This window comes from Antechinus flavipes, chromosome 2, assembly GCF_016432865.1.
Source record: "Antechinus flavipes isolate AdamAnt ecotype Samford, QLD, Australia chromosome 2, AdamAnt_v2, whole genome shotgun sequence".
Lineage (NCBI taxonomy): Eukaryota > Metazoa > Chordata > Mammalia > Dasyuromorphia > Dasyuridae > Antechinus > Antechinus flavipes.
In genome coordinates this window covers 501,192,791-501,217,712 of record NC_067399.1, presented here as the reverse complement: position 1 = coordinate 501,217,712, position 24,922 = coordinate 501,192,791, and the positions used below count along the sequence as shown (strand labels likewise).

General features: G+C 34.2%; 1 protein-coding gene and 1 pseudogene across 7 annotated transcripts in view; one reads left to right on the top strand and one right to left on the bottom strand.

Annotated features, from left to right (window-relative positions):
- FNBP1 (formin binding protein 1) overlaps positions 1–24,922 on the top strand; it is a 183,923-nt gene that overhangs the window by 104,277 nt on the left and 54,724 nt on the right. For all 7 annotated transcript variants that reach the window (XM_051980187.1, XM_051980185.1, XM_051980186.1 and 4 more), the window contains exons 5-6: positions 4,291–4,353; positions 4,665–4,769. In XM_051980187.1, the coding sequence (XP_051836147.1) occupies positions 4,291–4,353; positions 4,665–4,769 (168 nt within the window). The remainder of the gene's footprint in view (positions 1–4,290; positions 4,354–4,664; positions 4,770–24,922) is intronic.
- Positions 11,671–13,946, bottom strand: LOC127550897 (heterogeneous nuclear ribonucleoprotein D-like; annotated as a pseudogene).

Sequence of the window (24,922 nt, the reverse complement as noted above, 5' to 3'; positions counted from 1 at the left end):
ATGAAATAGGGCATGCTTCCAGTGATAGGAAGGAACCAGCATGTACTAGCTATTAACTTTTCAGTGTGAATATTTAAACTGGAAATTGGTAAACATTACAGATCAGGACTTGATTTTTTTTTTTATTTTATTGATTCTCGAAACTTAAAAAAGTAATGGAAAAATACTAATAAATGCAAATCAATAATAAAAACTTATTGTGCACTTTAAAAATTTTGTCAGGATATTTTTTTTGGAGGCAATTGGGTTAAGTGACTTGCCCAGGGCCACACACTAATAAGTGTCTGAGGCTAGATTTGAACTCAGGTCCTCCTGACTTCAGGGTCAGTAGTCTATCCACTGCACCATCTAGTTGCCCCCAAAATATTTTTTAAAACATTGGAAGATTGGAATAAGCATTTCTCAAGTGCCTACTTTGTGCTGGGAACTATGCTAAGTGTTTTAGAAATATTATCTCATTTGATTACTTATTTAATTTGTTTCAGTGATCACTTTCCTTTTTTTTTTTATGTGTCACACAATTTTGATAATTAAACTTTTATAATATGAATTTTCAAATTATTGTTCTCTTTTCATTTCTACTTCATTTTCATTATTTCCCTTGATATTGTAGGTTTTTGTATACCTCTAAATGAATTTTATCATTTTTTCCCCAATATTTTGGCAAGTTCTATAAAATAACTAGTAGTTAATTAGTGTGGTATAGACCAAATCTGTAAAACAATATTCTCATTTTTATTATGTTATTTAATACTTTATTTATTTAAAGTATTCTGTCAATTGATTTATTAAATGTCTTGTTTGTGGCTCAGTAAATTGAAAGACAAACATTTTATTGTTTTGGTAGTTCTTTCTAATGGAATTTTCTTTTCTTTTATATTTTTCTAGATTTTTTTCTCAACATGGCATAGAAATACCAATATTTATTTAGTTTCTTGTCACATTGCTTAAATCTATTGTTTGAATTTCTGTATTCTCCATGCTCTTCTATGATAATTATTTTGTTATCTACAAACAGAGATGATTTTTTCTCTCTCTTTTTCAGTTTATGTGTTAATTTATATATTATTTCCTATTACTAGCATTTCCAGAATTTTGTCGAATAACAGTGGAAAGAGGGGGCAGCTTTGTTCCTTGTCCCTGTTTTCCTCTTCCTCGTATTTATTGGAATAATTTATGGCATTTCCTCATTGCAGATGTTATCCTTTAGGTGAGGGTGTGTGTGTGTGTGTGTGTGTGTGTGTGTATGTACACACATATATATATATATTTCTTTGTTATTAAAAAAAAGGCTCTCCTTAGATCTTCCACTTTTGTAACAGTATCCAAAAGGAAATACTGTCATATGTTCAATTTTTGTTGAACCTGTGTTAGCTATTAATGACCATTTTTACACTTATTAAGTGCTTGTAAACTGTCCTTTTTTATAATATAATAATATAATAAAAAGCTTATTTTTCAAAATATGTGCAAAGATAGTTTTCAACATTCACCCCTGTAAAATCTTGTGTTCCAAGATTTTCTCCCTCCTTCACCACCTCTCTCCTCCCTTAGACAGCAAGCAGTCTTAAACATGTACAATTCTTCTAAATATATTTTTACATTTATCATGCCACACAAGAAAAATCAGATCAAAAAGGGGGGAAATGGGAAAGAAAAAAAAAAACAAGCAAGCAAACAACAACAAAAAAGGTAAAAATACTGTGTTGTGATCCACATTCAACCTCCATAGTCATCTCTCTGGATGGAGATAGCACATTGGTTCTTTCACTTCCAAGTCTTTTGAAATTTGTAATGGGCTGAGGCTAGAGTTGATACACTGAGGTCCCAAGCACATGAGGCTAAATAGTAATTGGATCATACTCTATTAATATATATGCTTGGAGAAAGATTGGCCCCCACCCACTCTTTGTGCAAATCCTGATGTGTTGTATAGGAAATGACGTTTTTGGTGGGTGGAGGCAAGGGAGTGGAAAGGGAAGCGGAAGGAGAGACTGCTGGCTGACGTCTTGACACAGCTGCTCACATTGCCTTTGCCACGGCCCTTCAGCTCAGATCTCTCTCTGCTAGCTGGCTTCCTGTCGCAGCTGCCCATATTGCTTTTGCAATCTTATTTGCCCATATTGCTATCGCAGTCCTTTTTCACCTCTTCACTTCAATAAAGATTGAAGATTTTTCCTTTAACCTGAATTCTTGACTCCGGCTGATTTTAAATATGCGGTCATCACAGGAATTGGCCTGAATCATCTTATTGTTGAAAAGAGCCAAGTCATCACAGTTGATCATTACATAATCTTGTTGTTGCTATATACAATATTCTTTTGCTTCCACTCACTTCACTTATCATCAATTCATATGTCTCTCCAGACCTTTCTGAAATCATCTTGCTGATTGTTTCTTATAGAATAAAAATATTCCATTACATTCATATGCCATAACTTATTCAGCCATTCCTGCTGGGTATCTACTCAATTTCAGTTCTTTGCCACAACAAAAAGGGCTGCTACAAATATTTTTGCACATGTGGGTCCTTTTCCCTTTTTTTTTTTTTTTTAATCTCCTTGCGATACAGGTCCAGTAAAGACACTGCTGGATCAAAGGGTATGCACAGTTTGATAGCCTTTTGAGCATAGTTCCAAATTGTTCTTCAGAATGGTTGAATCAGTTCACAACTCCACCAGCAATGTATTAATGTCTCATGAATTTAAGAATTTTGCTAGTAAAAAAAAGTCTAAATCACTGACTTAGAGTTTGATCAATCCACTTCTTTCATCTTTTTACACATCAGGACAACATTTAACAATTTCTTCTCTTTTTTCCTTTACTGTTCTACAAAATTATCAGAGATCATAATTAACACCTCAAAAATCACATTGTCAAGTTTTAATGCTGTGGGATATAATTTTCATTGACTTCTAATTGTAAGTAAGTAATATCACAAATGCAAGAATACTCTTAAAATCAGGCATTGTGAGGAAGCAGAGCTTTTACAAATAATATGTTTAAATTAATAAAAAGTTTATGGTTTACTAAGTCAGATTGCCATCTTTGGGAAGTAGAGGAGAAGAAGGGAGGGAGAAAAAATTTTGGAACTCAGAATCTTCTAATAAGTAAATGTTGAAAACTGTCTTTACTTGTGTAATTGAAAAAAAGATACTGTTAAGTGAAAAATTAAAATAAAAAAAGAAAGCTTTATAGTGTTTTTTTGTTTGTTTGTTTATTTGTTTGTTTTTTGGTAAAGCTGTTACCATACTCTAGTTGGTAAAATTACTATGCTGTGCTTACCTTACAATAAAATGACTCTCAAATGACAGGAAGTGTGCTTTTGCTTCACCTATTTTTACCATTGTGTAGAAATTCTTCAGGCTTTAGAAAGTCAGGGGAATTTTTTCTGTTATTCTGAAAAACTATCTTATCCTTTTGAATTTATATCTGGAGGATTTATTTTTATACTTCTCAAAAATAAATTACTTGTGATTGTTTTAAAAAATTAAGAATAACAAATTAACTGAAGGGAATATTCAATGCTTGTATTAGTGCCTGGGAAATTCTTGTTTTATTTGGCAGTCAATTCTAATAGAAAGGGTGTTTTATTTAAAAAAAAAAAAAAAAGATTATTAAGGTGAAAAGTATTAAATAATTTTCACATTAGGTATTATAAATCTTCAGCTAGTACTGACTGTACTGTTTATCTTAGTATCATTGGACAAGATGATTACAATATAGTTGTTGCTAAACTTTGGAGATGGCTTTGCATTTTTTAATTTTTCTGTGATATATAATTGTCTTGACAACTGATAGGATCGTAATAGACCTCCAACTTTGTGAGATTCAGTCCTCAAATTGAACTAATAACATAAAGAATTTTTATAAATAAAAAATCTAAATTAATTTTTATTTAAATGTTTATATTTTATTTGTATTTTACAAATGTATAAATAACTTATAAAATATATTCTTATTTTTTGGAATGAAAATTTTTCAAACTTTTTGTTGGTAACTTATTTTTGTATTGCCTTCATTTTCCAGTACTTTCTCCCCCACTCAGAGAGTTATCTTATATAACAAAGAATCAGAAAGGAAATTTTAAAAAGTTTAGCATTTCAGCTAAATCCAACCATGTATATAGTTGGACTGGAAATTCTGAAACATGTCTTCTTCAACAAATATCCTTAATCCACTTTACTATGTTTTTATTTTTCTCATTTTGAATTCTTAAATTTATTTTAACCATAAGTTTATTTTCATGTGTGAGAAATTTTTTCATATTTATATTTCTTCTCCTTCTAGCATTTCCATGATGGTCGGAAGGCACAACAGCACATTGAAACTTGCTGGAAACAACTTGAATCAGTAAGTGAAACCTTCTTTAAAATATATATTTATCGACTCTTTCAAAGCAACTTTAATGAAATTTTCTTCTAAAATAGTTCTAAGATAAGGTGAGTCCTAAAGGAGTACAATGAATATTATATTTTCTTAACAAGTATTTGTCCTGTTTGTTACTGAAATAAATATATGCACATTTTAAGTGAAAGTATATGACACTGATTTCAGCAAATTATTTTAGACATAGGTGCTCATTATTGAGCTTAATTTTAAGTAATTTATTTTGCTTCTTCGTAATGGTTTCATAATTGTGCACTTTTCTTTTTGGCTTTTAGAGTAAACGACGATTTGAGAGAGATTGCAAAGAAGCTGACAGAGCACAACAGTATTTTGAAAAAATGGATGCTGACATTAATGTTACGAAAGCAGATGTTGAAAAGGTATACTGTCATATTTTTTCTTTCACTTCCTTAATAATCTTTGTCACTATTTGTCATTATCTTGAATCAGTTCTGCCCAAAATTCTACTTTCACATCCCACAGAAAGTACATTATTTGTGATGTTTCTCCTTTGTTGTTATTACTTTAAATTGCAGAATTTAAATTCAGTAATACCACTGTGAATTTGGGAAATATATTTATTGTATGTATTATCACTAAGAAAAAAGGAGAAGTATTTTGGTACCACATGTGAAAAATATATAAGAATGACCTCATATATCTTAATAATCTCATAAAAACAAAACAAAACACCTTTCCTGTTAATGAGTTGATTGCCAAATAAAGAAAAAATTATCCATGTACTAGACACAAGCATTGAATATTCCTCCAATTAATTTGTTATTCTTTCTTTACTTTTTTTTTTAACAATCATAAATAATTTATTTTTGAGAATCATTTAATGTGAAATTATACAAATAAAATTTAAATAAGCACAAATCCATACCTGTCATAACAGATGGCAAAGGACAAAACAAAAACAAGAAAACAAAATCAGTCACTGTATACAATTGGACACAGTTGTGTCATGTACCCTAAAACTCTAAAACAACATAGTCAGTTCAGATCAATAGAAGACTACTCTCCATTCATTGTCATCATCCTGCAAGGTAAGCTGCTGTAAAGCATCTGCATCTGTTTTTTCCAAGTCCTCCTTTTATATGTTTGCCAATTGTTTTCATGATTACCACCTGTGATAACCACATTAGCACTCTGGATACCTTAGAATCAGTCAGAGTCAGGATAACCAAAAGTCCTTAGTCTTTATTCTTGGTCTTTAGAGATAGGATTAAATTGAATGGAAGCAGAATCTCCGCCACCTTCCTTCTTCCTCTTCTACCGCCAAAGTGACCCTGGCTAGTCTTACTCCACTCCCAATCCCTCCTACAATTCTCTGTATACATTAATCATCGAGCCAGCACAGGATAGTGGGAAGGGCCATTTTCCAAGCATATGCCCATAGATTATTGTCCAGTCGGTAATTAGCCTTAAGTACTTGGCTGTCCTAACCTCAGTGCATCGACTCAAGAGTTTCAAGCCCATTAAATCTCCCGGTTTCTTTTGTTTTAGAACACAGGTGGTCACGCCATCCCTGACTTCTCAGGAAGGGAGGTAAAAGCACTAAAAAGGAGATGATCATGCCCTCCCTGACATCTCAGGAAGGGAGATGAAAAGCACCAAAGGGAAATGGGGATTGCTAGCGGGTTTCTGGGCTGAAGGGTCTTATTAGAAAAAGGTATGCACAAACCCATTAGCATGGGAGGTATTACACAAGCACATAGCAATAATGCACAGGCTATTAGTGATGACTCTTCCCACAGTCAGTGCAGGCTCGATGTGTTGTAACAAACATGAATTGTACTTGCAAGTAGTGATATAATAAAGAATATGAATCAACATGGTATTGTAAAATATTTCCAGAAGTCCTAGAAGGAGAATATGTAAACAACAGTACACCTTCTTCAGAAGCCAAGAGATAATCCAAAACCAATCTATTGTCTATTGCTTCACATGTCAGGGAATCCAATGATCCCCGCAAGTTTGGGGAGTCCTTCAACAGTCTTTTTATGTGTTAGGGAATCCAATGATTCTAGCAGATTTTGAAGTCCTGCAACAATCTTATCATTTCTCAGAAAATCCAGTGATTCCTGAGGGTTTTCAAGTCCTATATCAGTCTTATCATGTCTCAGAGAATCCAATGATTCCTGAGGGTTTTCAAGTCCAACAACAATCTTATCGTGTCTCAGAGAATCCAATGATTCCTTAGGGTTTTCAAGTCCAATAATTTTTGATGTCAATGAGTCAAACGCCATAACTGCCAGCCTCTTTCAGTGGTGGGCACATCAGCAACAGAACCACTGATGTTTCTTGTGTCTTCTCCTTCATTTCAAGTGTCTGCTCCGTCTCGCTCCAATGGACAAGGTGAATATGGTTCATTGGCACCCATCTGATACCTTCTCCATCTGTGGAGATACAAGCTAACCCTCTCTCCCAAGCAGTTAACCTATCTGGTCCCTTCCATTCACCACTTTCTGGGTCTCTCCACATCACTTGGCAATTATTTAAAGATAGTGGAGCTGCTCGCACTGGACACTACTCTTCCGGTGTGTTATAAAATCTGTCTGCCGGAGCCAGTGCATCTTTGTCAAAAATCAAGAAGTTGATAGTATAAAGAGCTAGATTTAACAGTTCTCTAGGGTTACCTGTGGCTCCCCCTTACTTTTGTTTTTGGAGGAACGTCTTAATGTCTCTGTTTTTCCTCTCTACTATTGCCTGTCCTTGAGGATTAAAAGGTATGCTAGTGGTGTGTAAAATCTTATACTATGCACAAAAGTGTGCAAAATGTTTAGAAGTATATGCAGGTCCATTATCTGTTTTTATTGCTTGTGGCACACCCATAATTGCAAATGCTTGGATAAGGAATTCAGTGATCACTCAGGCTGTCTCTTTTGCTGCTGGTATTGCAAAAGTGAATCCTGAAAAACTGTCTACTACAACATGGATAAAAGACAGGGGACCAAAAGATATATAATGGGTCATGTCCATCTGCCAAACTTCATTGGGTCTCAAACCACAAGGGTTCTTCCTTGGAGGCAGTGTAGGAGCGTGGAAAGGAAGGCAAGCTGTACAGGCTTTTACTATCCTCCTAGCTTCTTCTCTTGTTATTCCACATTGTAAACATAAAGCTCAAACAGCCTGATGATATTTAGAATGAGATTCCTGAGCTTCTTGAAATAAAGGAGTATTGGCCAACATAGCTAGAAGGCTATTTATCTGCCTTTGAATTAACACACGCATCAAAAATAGGACCTGGAAGTCCACTATGCGAATGGGCATGCAAGATATAAATCTTACCTGGATGCTTTCTCACTTGCTCTTGAAGTTCCTTAAAGAGCTGATATATATTAGAGGGTGCAAGTTTTATTTGGGCTATGGCAATTCTTTGTACCACACCTACTGAATAGGCTAAATCAGATATTATATTTATATCTCCTGGATAATAAGAGCTAGAATGATTGCATACAATTCATTCTGCTGAGTGGACTGAAAAGGAGTTCTGACTACTCTCTTTATAGTTAAATCATGAGAGTATACAGCACAAATATTATGTTTGGATGCATCTGTAAAGATAGTTGATCCTTTAAGAGGAACTTTAGAAACCTTTTCTTCAAGAATCCATTGCCAATTATGTAATAGTCTGGTTATCTTTAATGGAGACCCATGTGTAAAATTTGGAGCCATGGCTAATAAAATTTGCCACTCTGAGATGGTTTTGCAGCACACATTAATTTGTGTATTAATATAAAAGGTGTATAAATCTTGTCAGTCTTATCCCAGATAATTGTACTGCTCTCTTAATGGCCTTTAATAAAATTCTAGCCACAAGCACTGGGTAAGGAGTAAGGCTTTGTTCTGGTTGTGCTGGAAGGCTCACCCACTCTATCACACTGTCTCCTTGATGAAGGACTGCTGTGATTCTTCTTGTATAGCAAAAACTATTATTTCCAAGGGTTTTTGAGTGACTCTTTCAACCACATTGGATAAAGCCATTTCAACTTCTCTCAAAACCTCTTGAGCTTCTTTTGTAAGCTGGCGTGGTGAGTTTAAACCACTGTCTCCCCTTAAAATATCATATAACGGTTGCAATTGATAGGTAGTCAAGCCTAACACTGGACGCATCCATTGGATATCTCCTATCAATTTCCAAAAGTCATTTAAGGTATTTAGCTTCTTTGTTCTTAAGGACAGTTTTTGTATTGTAAGCACCTTAGTGTATACTTCATATCCTAAATATTGAAAAGGAGCATGTCTTTGAATTTTTTCTGGAGCTATGTGCAATTTATAGTTCCTTAGTGTTTCCATGGTCTTTTGTAGACATACTTCTAACATTTGTTCCTCAGGTGCACATCCCAATATATCATCCATGTAATGTAATAACATAACTTTTGGAAATGCTTTTCTTACTAGAGTAAGAGCAGCAGCAACATACATTTGACACATAGTAGGGCTGTTTTTCATTCCCTGTGGCAAAACTGTCCATATCTTTTATAAGGCTCAGCTAAGTTAATGCTGGGCACTGAAAAGACAAATCTTTTCATATCCTCCTTATCTAGAGGGATAGAATAGAAATAATCCTTAATGTCTATAACCCAAAGAGGCCATTCTCTAGGCACTTGAGTAGGAGATGGAAGCCGAGGCTGAAGAGTTCCCATAGTTTCCATCTGTTTGTTTACCTTTCTTAAATCAGTCAACATCCTCCATTTTCCAGATTTCTTTCTTACAACAAATACTGGGGAATTCCAAGGACTTACAACTTAGGTTGTAAGTGTCCTTGGTCAAGTTGCTCTTGTATTATACCTAATAAAGCCTGAATTTTATCGCTACCTAAGAACCACTGTTCTATCCATACTGGTGTATCAGTTTCCTTTCGATAGGAAAGGTGAAAGTGTGGGCAGGCCTTCAACAGCAGCCCTGCCTAAAAACCCGAAGTACTCATTTTTAATCCTAATTGTTTTAAAATGTTTCTTCCCCACAGATTGATGGGGATTTTTTTTCAACTATAAAAGGAATAAAAACTCCTGTTTTACCTTCAAATATCCATCTCAAAGGAGTAGCACTAACTTCAGCTGCTATTGATCCTCCTATACCAGACATATAAGTGTCTGCTTTAATCTTTGGCCAATGACTGGGCCAGTTGGCACCTCTAATGACTGTACAATCTGCACCAGTGTCTACCAGTCCTTCTAATGGTATGCCATTTATATAGATAGTGAGCATAGGTCAGTCAGCTGTCACAGTTGCCGTCTAGTATATTCCTGGATTTTGTTGCTTGGAGTCAAAATCTGGGCAACTATCTTCAGATTGCTTATTAGGATTCTTTATCAGTAAACCTGATGCTACTACTTCTCCTGGGTGATAAGTCACACATTGTGTACCTGAATTAGTGACTGGGATATTATCTACACATTCCTCAGTTTCCCACTCTCAGTGTATGGATGGACACTATTTTGTAAGTATACTCAGGAGGTGAAATGGTCAAGCCTACTGTGCCTGGAGGCAAGGGATCCATAGGCTGGAGAGGAACAGATTTCACCTCTCCAGAGGGTATCTCAGTTGTCCCAGCTGCATACAACTCTATTCTCCCCAATTGTAATCCTTTTCTCCTATCAGGTTGCTTCTTGACTGGTTGATTGTGTAATCCCCTTTTCCCATCAGATGGCTTCCTGGCTGATTGGTCATATCTGGGTACTGGACTTCTAGGCACACTCTGCGTGCACCATTCACTGCCATCATGCTCCAAGTGTTTTTTGCCTTGGGCCCTAGGGCTGGGCCTCATCCCGTTTCCCTGAATCAGGCTACATTCTGAGGCCCAATGGAAGCCTCTGTTGTATTTTGGACATGGGGTATTGGGTCTTGTTCTCCCATCCTGTTTTCTCACTCTGTCTCTATGCCAACATTGAGCTTTCAGATGCCCTACTTTACCACATTGAAAGCATTGAAGAGTCTCTCTGGAAGTCCTTTGCTAAAAGAGACCCTGTCTTCCCATGTTGGGATCTTGGGAAGTCTGCCTCATAACCTGGCTATAAAAGGCATTTGTGCCCACTGTGACACAGCGTCTTATGATCTCCTCTAAAGGAGCATCCTTGTGCAGTCCTAGTATAATTCTACAAATCTCATCAGCATTTTCTTTAGCAAGTTGCCTTATAAAGTCTGTTATGCATTTTTACCATTAGTTTGTACAACAGCTGTCTGCAAACATCCCACAATATCAGCAAAGGGTTCATTTGACTCTTGTGTTATTTTTGTGAAGGCTTCACCCTTGTCGTTTTTATTGGGGAGAGAAGCCCATGCCTTGATAGCAGCTGTAGCAATTTGCTCATATGCTGCTAAGGGGTAATTAATCTGTACTGAAATTTCTGCATAAGAACCTACACCTGTTAGTTGGTCATAGGTGATTGGAGGATTAACTCCACTATGACTATTTTGTTGGGCTTGTATCCTGAAGAGCTCACTATATTCAGAAAGCCACAACAAGTTTTGTCCATATTCTAAGCATGTCCTTGCTATAGATTTCCAGTCTCTAGGGGTTAATACTTCATAAGCCAAATTCTGTAATAACATCTTAGCATAAGCTGATGTAGCCCCATAAAGAGTGCAAGCCTTTTTCAGGTCTTTGAGGATTTCTATATCAAAAAGAGAGTATCTTCTACTTTTTTGACCTGAAGAATTAAACTGTTGAATCATAGGATACATATCTATTTTCAGATCACCTAAATTCTGCCCTTCTTCTGTGGCTTTAAGTATTGCCTTTTACAGTCTAGTCATAGGAGGGGGTGATTGCTGAGGAGGAGGTGCTGGTGATGTCACTGCCCTTCCCACTCCTCCTCCTCCTTCCATCCCAGAAGGTGAACTTGATGGGGGCATGTCAAGAACCAGTTCTGGTTTAGGCCGGGTTGTATCACCACACCCTTCATCCTCACTTAACTCCTCATGCCATCCAGTGATAGCACTTTTAATCTGTTCTTTGTCTTCCTCTTTTTTCTCACACTTCCTCATCTGGCTATTTTTAGAATTTTCCTTTTTTCTAGAACTTGCAGGATTCTTTAAGGCCAATTGTATTATGTTGCATGTATAGAATGTTTCCTTGGAAATTGAACGAGGACCTTTATCATTGTAGTATTCACATAGCTGCTGTCCTACCAGCTTCCAATTATCTAATTCTATCTCTTCTTCCTTTAAGTGTTCTAATATACCCAAGAATGTAGCAATTTGCAACCAAGTTACAATTAAGCCTTGTCCCTTGATCAACTTAAGCATGCTTTCTATAGCGCCCCCTGAGGATGGTGGTGGGGCTGGGACTGGGGGAGAATCTTTTCCCAATATCTGCCCCATTTCAGCTAGGAAAGGTTATTAGTTTAGCCCTTAACAAAGTAAGTTTCCTATTTGTCTATTAAAATACTCACCCTATTTCCTTGTCACCAGAGACTTTGTCAGTGAAATTAGGGCCCTTGGTCTACATGTTGGGCACCAAATGTGACGACTGAGTTAGCAACCTGGATGCCTTAGAATCAGCCAGAGACAGGATAAGCAAAAGTCCTTGGCCTTTATTCTTAGTCTTTAGAGATAGGATTGAATTGGATGGAAGCAGAATTTCCACGACCGCCTTCTTCCTCATCTACCACGAAAGTGTCTCTGGCTAGTCTTACTCCATCCCCTAGTCCCTCCTACAATCCTCTGTATACGCCAATCATCGAGCCAGCACAGGATAGTGGGAAGGGCCATTTTCCAAGCATATGCCCATAGAGTATTGTCCAATTGGTAGTTAGACTTAAGTGCTTGGCTGTCTTGATCTCAGTGTATCAACTCAAGATTTTTAAGCCCATTACAACCACCACCTAGTGCTATGTGGACCACAGTAGTCTGCATATCCCTGTCTGTATCCATAATTCTGATAGTTATACACAGTATAATTGTATCTGCCATTACATTATAGTTTTTTTTAATTGATGCTTTTTGTTTTCAAAATACATGCAAGGATAATTTTAACCATTGACCCTTGCAAAATCTTGTATTTCAATTTCCTCCCCCTTCTCCCCACTCTCTCTCCTATATGACAAGTAAGCCAATATATGTTAAACATGGTAAAAATATATGTAAATCCAATATAGGCATATATATTTATACAATTATTTTGTTGCAAAAGAAGAATCAGCTCAAAAAGGAAAAAAATGAGAAAGAAAATAAAATTCAAGCAAACAACAACAAAAGAAGTGAAAATGTTACGTTGTAATCCCCACTCAGTTTCCTTAGTCCTCTCTCTAGGTGTAGATGGCTCTCATCATCACAAGATCATTGGAACTAGCCTGAATTGTCTCATTGTTGAGAAGAGCCAAATCCATCAGAATTGATCATTATATAATCTTATTGTTGCCATGTACAATGATCTCCTGGTTCTATTCACTTATCTTAGCATCTGTTCATGTAAGTCTTTCCAGGCCTTTCTGAAATCATCCTGCTGCTCATTTCTTACAGAACAACAATATTCCATAACATTGATATACCATAACTTATTCAGCCATTCTCCAACTGATGGACATCTACTCAGTTTTTAGTTTCTTGTCACTACAAAAAGGGTTGCTACAAACATTTTTGCATATAAACCAGTATAGTTTTGATCACCACCATAGGCACTCTTATAGTTTACATATCTTTGATCATAATAAATATTAAATCCTTGGTTCCAATTTTGACCCTGACCTCAGCCACAACCTCTAGTCCCACCTCATCTGCCAGCTGCAGCACCATCCCCTCCTCTCCTTTTTGTAATAGCTGTTGGTGCTTGTATACTTCTGTGGGTTGGGCAACTTTGATTTCACATTTACCCTAATCAATCTATTTTCTAATAATTTCTTTACTGGTTCTTTATCTTTATATATGATAAGACAAAATCCTTTTCTTTCATTTGATTTTATCCATAGAAAGTTCAGTATTCTCAATCTCTTCCAATGCTCCAAAATATTATTTGATTTGTTCTTTAAATGTATCTGGGCTCAGTCTATCAACAAATACTTTTGGGGGAGGCTCCTTTCCTTTTAAAGCTTTAGCCCTTCGAGGGTCTATCAATTTACCATCCAGCTTGTGTTCTTTAATTTCCAAGGCATTTTTGATACTGGCAGCATCTTTAAAAAGCACAAATCCAAATCACCTCAGTCTTCCTATGATATCTATTTTAATTGTGTAGTCTCCAAAGTCTGATAGGTATTCAGTGAGATCTTTCTTGCTTATATTTCAATTTAATCCTCCAATAAATGTTTTACTGTCATCTTGCTGATTCTTGCTTACATTGATTTTGGAGCACATGGCAGACTCCTCCATATTGCTATACTCATCCACATCCTCCATGGTGGTAGGGTTATCAGCTGGGGGCATGTGACTTGGAGAGGATGTGCAGTTGCATATTGTATGGAGCTGAATTTTAAGTGGTGATGGAAGAGTATTCTCTATTTCTTTTTTTAAAATGTCTTTTATTTTTTTTCTATTTCTTTGAAGGAATAGCTTTGTGTGTGTGTGGGGGGGTGTTTTGTAGATTGGTGCTAAGATTAATTGTGCACTTTTTGGTTATTTTAAATGGGTCTTCATTTCTTAATATTGTTTTGTGGATTTTGTTATTGCCATGTGGAAATGCTGTTGTTTTGTTCTTATTTTTTATTTTTTTAGGTTTATTTTATAGAATGTAAGTTTACTGAAAGTATTAGTTATTTGTAGGAGTTGAATTCTTAACCATACAAGTGATAGACAACTACAAAAGACAAAATAGATACTTGTATTATGTGAAATTGAAAAACTTTTGCATGAACAAAATTAATACCATTAGAATAAGAGAAGCAGTTGGTAGAGAAGTCTTTGCTTCAAATATCTCTATTAAAGGTATGATACCCAAACTTATAAACAATTAACAAATATATAAGATCAAAATCTATTGCCCAGAAGATTTGTTGTCAAAGGATATAATCAAACTTTTTTCAGAATAAGAATTATAAACTGTTAGCAACTTGACTGAGCTATCTCTTTTGTCACCCAGAAATTCCACTGCTAAATATACAACTCCAAGAAGTTTAATTTTTAAAATAGAGGCCCCATGAACTCAAAATATTTATAGCAGCACTTTTTGTAGTAGCCAAGAAATAGAAGCAAAATAAATGATCATCAATTTAGAAATGTTTAAACAAATTATTGTATATCAATGTGTTGCCATTGTGCTATTAAAATTAGTGAATATTTTTGGTGAGTATGTGAAGCATGGAAAAACTTAAATGAATTGATGCAAAGTGAAGTAAGTAGAATCAGAAAGCAATACAAACAGTGACTTAAAATGCTTTATTTTTATCCAGATATTGTATTAAATGCTTTGAATATAATTAAAATCTTACATTATAATAAAGTAAGACTTTATATAAATGAGCTTGAATAGGTTGGGGAAGAATAAGACAAGGAGCAGAAGAAGAAGCTTGGTGAGATTAGGACAGAGTCAGGCAGATCATGACTAAGGTAGGAAGTTATTAATCCAGAGAAGAGTCAGTGAAGGTTCAGTTGTTTTGTCTTTGTCATTCTTTCCATTTATCTTGTTGTAGTTATTGTGTATATTGTGTCCTTGAATGCACTTATTTAATTTTCATTAGCTCATGTAAGTTGTTCATCCTTCTTTATATTGTATCATTTTGACCATTTTTTACATGTACTATAGTTTAGCTATTCCCCATTTGATGAGTATGTGCTTCCATCTGCATCCAGTTCTTTGCTGCCACAAAAATTGCTGCATTAGTATAAGAACTTTTTCTTTAATAAAAGAAAATCCATATAAACCTTGGAGCATATGCCTAATAGTGACATCTCTAGGTCAAAGCATTATAATCACTTTATTCACATACTTACAAATTTTGCTTTTTAAAACGATGGTATTTTGCATTACGATTCAAGATGGTTGGAGTGAAAGAAGCATTTTTGCTTAGCTAACTTAGAATATCTCTTCCACAGCAATCTAACAAATGTGCCAGACCACGTTATAATTGAGAAAGCCAAGAAAAAGTAATATGAGCCATTTTTTGAGCCTAGGGTGTCTTAGGAAGGAAGGAAGGAAGAGAGAAATCTAGAGACACTGGGGAGGGATTAGCCAGGAGTGAGTGCAGCACCAACATCACCTAGGAACATCCTATGCCCTGAGACAGAAAGGAAGTTGACACCAAGCACAATATAAGAGTCACTGAGGCATAGAAAGAGATCCCAGGGATAAATATGATTTCTCAGTAGATGTGGAAATGGGCACTATCTTGCAGCTATTTATCCCATTAGCCAGTTCCAGGTCACATATCCAGCATCATTAGGAGTGTTCACAAATAAATGGGAACTTACCTGTATAATGAGCAAGAAACAAGTTTCTTATACTTAGCTGTGTGACTATACCCAGGAGCTAAACAGCAATTCAATAATGGCTGTTAGTCCCATGTAAACCTTCAGTGGAATAACCAAGACAGGACTCCTAAACCAAAGGTGAGTCATCATTTCCATTGCTCTGCACCTACAAAATTTCCCTTCAGGCTAACAGTGATTAAGTCCAGAAATTCGTGCACTAGTCAACAGACCCAAACCTGGGTCAAAAATTTGCAGAATTCCAAGTAGTTTGGCAGTGAACAGACTTCATGCTGGATCATAATCATTTCAAGGACACTGAAAACTTAAAATAGGATATTTCAGAAGGCAAATGATTTAGAAATATAATTGAAAATAACCTACCCAGCAAAATTAATTATTATCCTACAGAGAAAAAACACATCTTTAATTAAAAAAGTCAACTTTAAATCATTTGTGATGAAAGAACCAAAGCTGAGTAGAAAATCTGACATTCAAATACGAGATTGAAGAGAAGAATAAAGAAATAAACATGAAGGAGAAATCATAAGGAATTAAACAAACTTAAACTATTAACATTCTTATATGGAGAGAGAAGTTCATCGTCAGGTGTCTTACAGGGAATCTAGAGGGCTTGGCTATGGTTCTGTTTGTCATGTTTGGATAATCATAAAGGAAGAATTAAAGATAGATAAGAAGAGTGTGTTGGAAAAAGAAGAAAAAGAGAAGAATGGGAAAAAATTTAGATTATTTAAATGAGTCATGCAAAGGTAAATTTATACAGTAGAAAGGACAATGATGGGGTGGACCATGAAAGTTTTACTGTTATTTGAATTGATTAAAAGAGGGAAGGAAATATATGTACATATAATAGGGTACCAAAATTCATCTTAGCCAGCAGAGAAATAGGAGGGAAAGGGATTGGAAGAAATGGGAGGGGTTAACAAGAAACACACTTGGACCAGAAAAATACATAGTTAAAATAAGAGATGAAAAAGAATCTATTATGCTTCAGCTGAAGTAAAAGTAGAGATCATAAACTCAGAGTGGAAAAAGAGGAAAAATAGATCTAATAAAAAGGCATAAATCTGGAAATTACATTTGAATAAGTACCACAAACAAGGAATTTTAATATATTATTAAATATACAGGTGTTTGTCTCATTATATAGCATCTAATTTTTTCTTAGCATAATTTTAATCTAGCTTCAGAGTTATGCTTTTGTACAAATAGATATACTACTAGTCTGTGAACATGTAGTGTATTAAAAGAAAGACAATATGTATAATAACACAGGTTTAATGTCTTAGGCAGTTATAGAATTCTAATGGCAAAGGGCTTTTAATTAGATTTGGACAGTTCAGGGGGTGGAATGTAATTAATTTGTAAACATACTTTTTCCACACCATTTACACACATATCACACAAACATTAGTAATAGATGCTATAGCTTCATCCAAAAAAGATATGGGAAGATGAAGAAATTTAAATTAAAATTCAGTAAAAAGAAAAAATACAAAAGACGATATGAAAGTAACCAAATTAAAAGCCCTAATAACGTTTAACATTTTAAAAATAATAATAATAGCTTTTTTTATTTTCACATGCAAAGATAGTCTTCAACATTCACCCTTGCAAAACTTGCGTTCCAATATTTTTCTCCCTTTCTCTCCACCTTTCCCCTCTCCTAGACAAGAAGTAATACAAGTTAAACAAGTACAATTCATATTTGAATGTGCAAACCCACATAATTTCACATTTATCATGCTGCACAAGAAAAATCAGATCAAAAAGGGGAGGAGGGAATGAGGGAAAAAAAAAAACAAGCAAGCAAACAACAATAACAAAGGTGAAAATATTATGCTGTGATGCATTTCAAATACCATACTCTTCTCTCTGGATGTGGATGGCTCTCTCCATTACATTGGAGTTGGCTTGAATCACCTTATTGTTGAAAATAGCCAAGTCCCTCACAATTGATCGACACATAATCTTACTGTTGTTGTGTATAATGTTCTCTTGGTTCTACTCATTTCACTTAGTATCAGTTTGCAGGTGTTTCTGAAATCAGCTTGCTAATCATTCTTACAGAACAATAATAATCCATTACATTCATATACCAAAACTTATTCAGCTGTACACTCAGCTGATAGGTATCCACTCAGTTTCTAGCTCTTTCCCACTACAAATGAGCTGTTACAAACATTTTTGCATATGTGGGTTCTTTTCCCTTTTTAAGGATCTCTTTGGAATAAAGACCCAGTAAAGACACTGTTGGATCAAAGGGTATGCACAGTTTCATAGCACTTTGGGCATAGTTCCAAATTGCTCTCCAGAATAATTGAACCACTTTCACAACTCCACTAACAATGTATTAGTGTCCCAGTTTTCCCACTTCCCATACAACATTTATAATTATCTTTTCCTGTCATCTTAGCCAATCTGGAAGGTGTGAAGTGGTACCTCAGAGTTGTTTTAATTTGCATTTCTCTAGTCAATATAGAGCATTTTCTTATATGACTAGAAATGGCTTTAATTTCTTCACCTGAAAATTGTCTGTTCATATTAAAGTTTACTTTTCAAAGTCAAATTCTTCCCTAGTTCATCTTTGATAAAAGATGGAAAAGAAAGGGAAAAGTTATGTCTGTTCAAAACAATTTCAGGAACCCTACTTGAAATTAGCAGAATCTAAAGACAAATGTGAACAAAGTGTTGAGAAGAAAAGAGATCCAATATGGACCAAAGTTATTTCTATATTATGACCCTGTTCAGATGAGAACTAAAATATACACATGAAAAAGCTGGCTACTTGATAAATGCCTCCAAATGTGTAATTTGAACCTGAAATAAGAACAGCATCTAAATTTATAAAACAATAGCTAAATGAGCTATAGGAGAATAGAAGACAAAACTATAATAGTGAATCTCTTCAGTTTGCTCCTCAGAGACTTAGAAAAATCTAACCACAAAATAACCAAGAAAAGTTAGATATTCTAGACCTCTGGAGAATATTCAATAGAAATAGAAAAGAGTATACAAATGTGCTTGTCATCTTCACAGATATTGACCATTAATCATTAATACCTCATATATGCAGAAAAACAAATGCATCTTTTTCAGACTCTACTAACAATTACATTTATTAATGGGTTTTTGAAGCTTAAAGTAAATTGGAAAGTAAATAATTTAACTTAATTCTAAAGAGTGGGTAGGGAAAAGAATAAATCATAAGAAAAATCAACCATTTCATTAATAATAAATTTCATTAAGTTATGATAACATATCAAAATTGATGGATATTGCCAAAGCAGTACTTAAATGAAAATTATAGCTCTAAATGCTTATAAATAAAAGAAAAGATAAAACTCCCAAAATAGAAGCCCTAACAATCTAAAGATAAACAAATTTGAAAGCAAAAACTCATGGAACTAATAAATAAAACTAGAAGCCAACTTTTTTGAGATCGGCAATCAAATGGATAAACCATTGACTAATTTGACTTTTAAGAGAGAAAAACTAAATTACTAGTGTCAAAAATGAAAGAGGGGGATTCAGAACCAATATAGAAGAATTAATGGAGCTTTTCTTAAAATTATAAGTAGTATCTAACTAAAAACCAAGAGCAACAAACATTTGTATTATGGATAATCTGGAAACTTTTTTTTTTGCTTTAAAATATTTTTATTTATGTAAAATATTTATTTTTACTTTATAATCTGTTGGCACACTTTTTCTTTTCTTTTCTTTTCTTTTCTTTTCTTTTCTTTTCTTTTATAATAATTTTATATTGACAGAATCCATGCCAGGGCAATTTTTTTACATTATCCCTTGCACTCGCTTTTGTTCCAATTTTTCCCCTCCCTCCCTCCACCCCCTCCCCTAGATGGCAAGCAGTCCTATATATGTTAGATATGTTGCAGTATATCCTAGATACAATATATGTTTGCAGAACCGAACAGTTCTCCTGTTGCACAGGGAGAATTGGATTCAGAAGGTAAAAATAACTCGGGAAGAAAATCAGAAATGCAAATAGTTCATATTTGTTTCCCAGTGTTCTTTCTTTGGGTGTAGCTGTTTCTGTCCATCATTTATCCATTGAAACTCATTTAGGTCTCTTTGTCAAAGAAATCCACTTCCATCAGAATACACCTTCATACAATATCGTTGTCGAAGTGTATAATGATCTCCTGGTTCTGCTCATTTCACTTAGCATCAGTTCATGTAAGTCTCTCCAAGCTTCTCTGTATTCATCCTGCTGGTCATTTCTTACAGAACAATAATATTCCATAACATTCATATACCACAATTTACTCAACCATTCTCCAATTGATGGGCATCCATTCAATTTCCAGTTTCCAGCCATTACAAACAGGGCTGCCACAAACATTTTGGCACATACAGGTCCCTTTCCCTTCTTTAGTATCTCTTTGGGGTATAAGCCCAGTAGAAACACTGCTGGATCAAAGGGTATGCACAGTTTGATAACTTTTTGGGCATAATTCTAGATTGCTCTCCAGAATGGTTGGATTCGTTCACAACTGCACCAACAATGCATCAGTGTCCCAGTTTTCCTGCATCCCCTCCAACATTCATCATTGTTTTTTCCTGTCATCTTAGCCAATCTGACAGGTGTGTAGTGGTATCTCAGAGTTGTCTTAATTTGCATTTCTCTGATCAATAGTGATTTGGTTTCAATTTCATCATCTGAAAATTGTCTGTTCATATCCTTTGACCATTTATCAATTAGAGAATGGCTCGATTTCTTATAAATTTGAGTCAGTTCTCTATGTATTTTGGAAATGAGGCCTTTATCAGAACCTTTAACTGTGAAGATGTTTTCTCAATTTGTTGCTTCCCTTCTAATCTTGTTTGCATTAGTTTTGTTTGTACAAAGGCTTTTTAATTTGATATAATCAAAATTTTCTATTTTGTGATCAGTGATGGTCTCTAGTTCATCTTTGGTCACAAATTTCTTTCTCCTCCACAAGTCTGAGAGATAAACTATCCTATATTCCTCTAATTTATTTATAATCTCGTTCTTTATGCCTAGTCATGGACCCATTTTGATCTTATCTTGGTATATGGTGTTAAATGTGGGTCCATGCCTGATTTCTGCCATACTAATTTCCAGTTATCCCAGCAGTTTTTATCAAATAATGAATTCTTATCCCCAAAGTTAGGATCTTTGGGTTTGTCAAACACTAGATTGCTATAGTTGACTATTCTGTCTTGTGAACCTAACCTTTTCCACTGATCAACTAATCTATTTCTTAGCCAATACCAAATGGTTTTGGTGACTGCTGCTTTATAATAAAATTTTAGATCAGGTACAGCGAGGCCACCTTCATTTGATTTTTTTTTTCATTAATTCCCTTGAGATTCTCGACTTTATTGTTCCATATGAATTTTGTTGTTATTTTTTCTAGATCATTAAAATATTTTCTTGGAAGTCTGATTGATATCGCACTAAATAAATAGATTAGTTTAGGGAGTATTGTCACCTTTATTATATTCGCTCGGCCTATCCAAGAGCACTTAATATTTTTCCAATTATTTAAGTCTGACTTTATTTGTGTGGAAACTTTTTTGTAATTTTGTTCATATAATTCCTGACTTCCCTTTGGTAGATAGATTCCCAAATATTTTATGCTATCAACAGTTATTTTGAATGGAATTTCTCTTTGTATCTCTTGCTGTTGGATTTTGTTGGTGATGTATAAAAATGCTGAGGATTTATGGGGATTTATTTTGTATCCTGCTACTTTGCTAAAAATTAGGAATTATTTCTAATAGCTTTTTAGTAGAATCTCTGGGGTTCTCTATGTATACCGTCATATCATCTGCAAAGAGTGATAGTTTGGTTTCCTCATTGCCTACTCTAATTCCTTTAATCTCTTTCTCTACTCTTATTGCAGAGGCTAGTGTTTCTAATACAATATTAAATAATAATGGTGATAGTGGGCAACCTTGCTTCACTCCAGATCTTACTGGGAAAGGTTCCAGTTTTTCCCCATTGCATATGATGCTTACTGATGGTTTCAAATATATGCTCCTGACTATTTTAAGGAAAAGTCCATTTATTCCTATGCTCTCAATTGTTTTTATTCGGAATGGATGTTGGATTTTATCAAATGCTTTTTCTGCATCTGGAAACCTTTTTAATAAGATCATGAGTGAAATAAACATGTCCAGTCTTATTATTTCTATTTAATATTGTACTTGAAATGTTAGTAATAGCAATATAACATGAAAAAGACTCCTTTTAAAGGAATAGGCATAGGCAAAGAGGAAACATAAATATCACTTTTTTGCAAATGATAAAATGATTTACTTACACAACCCTACAGAGTCAACAAAAAAATTAAAACAATAATCTCATCCAAGTTGCTGAATATAAAAATTGACCTATACAAATCATTTGCCTTTCTGTATTTTACCAACAAAACCTAGAAGGAAAAATAGAGAAATTCTTTTTAAAATATCTGTAAACAGTATAAAATGCTTGCTAGTCTGTCTGCCACAATATAAGGCAGGATCTACATGAAAACAATTCCAAAGCACTTTTTATACAAATGAAGACAGATTTGAACAACCAGAGAAGTAGTAATTACTTATGGGCAGGCCAAGTCGATGTATTAATACAATTTAACTTAATTTACTTATTCAATATCATGTCAATTTCACAATTCTATCTGAAGATAACCTCTAAATGAGTATGTGATTTATACATAAAATATGACAAAAGTAAATTATTGGAGCATGGGGAAACAATAACTTGTCAGGTCTATGGATAAGGGAAGTGTTCATGACCAAACAAATGATAGATTCACAGAAGGATAAAATGAGTCTTTTTAATTACATAAAAATAAAAACAACTAAATGCAGCCAAAGTTAGAATAAAAGTAGGAAATTCAGGGGAAATCTTTGCATCAAGTTTTTCTGTTAAGTCTCATTTCTAAGATATAGCATTTAGTACAGTATCTTGCATAAAGTTTACTATTAATAAATTTTTCTCATATTATATTGTATATGTGGCAAACTGAGTCAAATTTATAAGAATAAAAGTCATTTACCAGTTGAAAAAAGAGGTCTTTTTATAGGAAGAAATTCTTATGATAGGCATATGAAAAAATGCTCTGAATCACTAATGAGTAGGGAAATTAGAATTAAAACAAATCTACTTCACAAACAGAAGATTGGTTGAGATGATCAGAAAAGTAAAAAGAGAAATGCTGGAGGGGATGTTAGAAAACAGTTATTTTAATGCACTATCAGTGGAGTTGTCAACTAGTGCAACCGTTCTGGAAACTAATCTGGATCTGTACCCAAAAAGCTATTAAACTGTGCTTACTTTTTGACCCAGCAATACCACAAATATATCTGTACCCAAAAACATTAAAGAAAAGAATTCATATATACAAAAATATTTATAGCCATTCTTTTTGTAGGGGCAAAACATTGTATTGCCCATTAATGGAGCAAAAGCTAAACAAGATATAACATATGAATATGATGAAATGCTCTAAGAAGGGAATGGTTTCAGAAAAACCTGTAAAAACTTGGTAAATTGATTCAAAGTAAAAATGAATAAGCTAGAAAACAATTGTGAAAGACTTAGGAACTCTGCTCAACACTGTGATCAACTGTAATTCCAAAGGACTCATGTTGAAAAATGCCAACCACCTCCAGATGGATTGAGAGTGTATAATGAAGCATATTTTCTTCTCTATTTTTTGTTTTGCAAATATTTGCAATGGGTTTTGTTTTTCTGGCCTTCTCAGTAAGTGGAAAGAGGGAGGGGAGAGAGAAAATTTGAAAATGAAAGTAAAATAATTGAATTATTTAAAACAAAAAATGATTGTATGCCATCAACAATGCTAGTGTGCCTATGTTTGTATATTCCTTTCATAATTGACTATTTCTGTCTTTTATCATCATTTTCAAGCAAAGACAAAATTCATGCAGAGAAACAAATGATCTAAAATAACAAGGGAAATAATGAAAAAGTTAGAAACAAAGAGACAATAAATAGCACTTCTAGAACTCAAACTGTTTTAATAAAGCATTATTCATAAGACTCTTTGTGGGATTGATTAAAAAACAAAGAACTAGAGCAATGAAACACTAGTAAAAGAAGAATTAGAGATAATTAAACTTAATAACCTTTTGTTTGTGAAACCTGAAAACAAAAATTAATTTGAAAAGTTCCTATTTGATAGGAACTTCTGGGAAAATGAGAAAACAATCTGGAAGAAAAAAGATCCAGACAAACATCTTATAATATTTTCCAAAGTAAATTCAAAATAGATTTGAGACCTGAATATTATACCATTAAACAAATTAAAGGAAAAGCAAATCATAAACCATTCACAATTATGGGTAGGAGATATATTATTAACCAAACAAGACAATTGCAAAAAATGAAATAGAGGATTTTGATTTCATAGAATTAAAAAGTTTCTGCATAAATTAAATTAATGTATCTAGAATAAAAGGGAAATTGTTACATGGGGGAAATCTTTGTACAAAATTTCTCATGCATATAACAATATAAAATTGTTGAGGCATTGCTCAAAAATTTTTTACTCATGTTTTTGATGATCAAAAAAGTTTAGAGAGCACTATATTGGATCACCATAAACAGAAAGTATTACTTAGTTTAATTGCTGGCCTTGATTGAATACTTGATTTGCTTCTTACTTGGATTAGGGGAAAAAAAGGTTATGAAAATGAATGGAATGTGAAATAATATTACTGGACAGAGAGAACAGTGTTTTCTAAATGCATGTGTTAAACCATGTCAGACAGTGAATAATTCTCTTTGTCTTGTTTACCCTTGCCTTGTGACTCCTTGCCTGTTACATAATTTCCAAGTGCAAAATGGGATATTGTTTAGCATCAACTATAGTTGGTGGTTACAATTATCTGAAGAAATTGTAAGTAGCTTGAATTATTGTTTGGACCTATAGTATCAATTTCAGACTTTCAGTCTCTAAAAAAATTTATTTGCTGAAAAAAAAGACAAACTGACTTCTTTCAAAATCAGTATACTACTGTGAATTGATTCAGCAAGGAACTCTTCTATATTGTGATGGTTCCTCTTATTTTTGAACTTGAGAATGACACTTCATTATATAATCTTTGATTTGGGGAAATGACTTATTTTTTATATCAAAGAGCCTAGAAG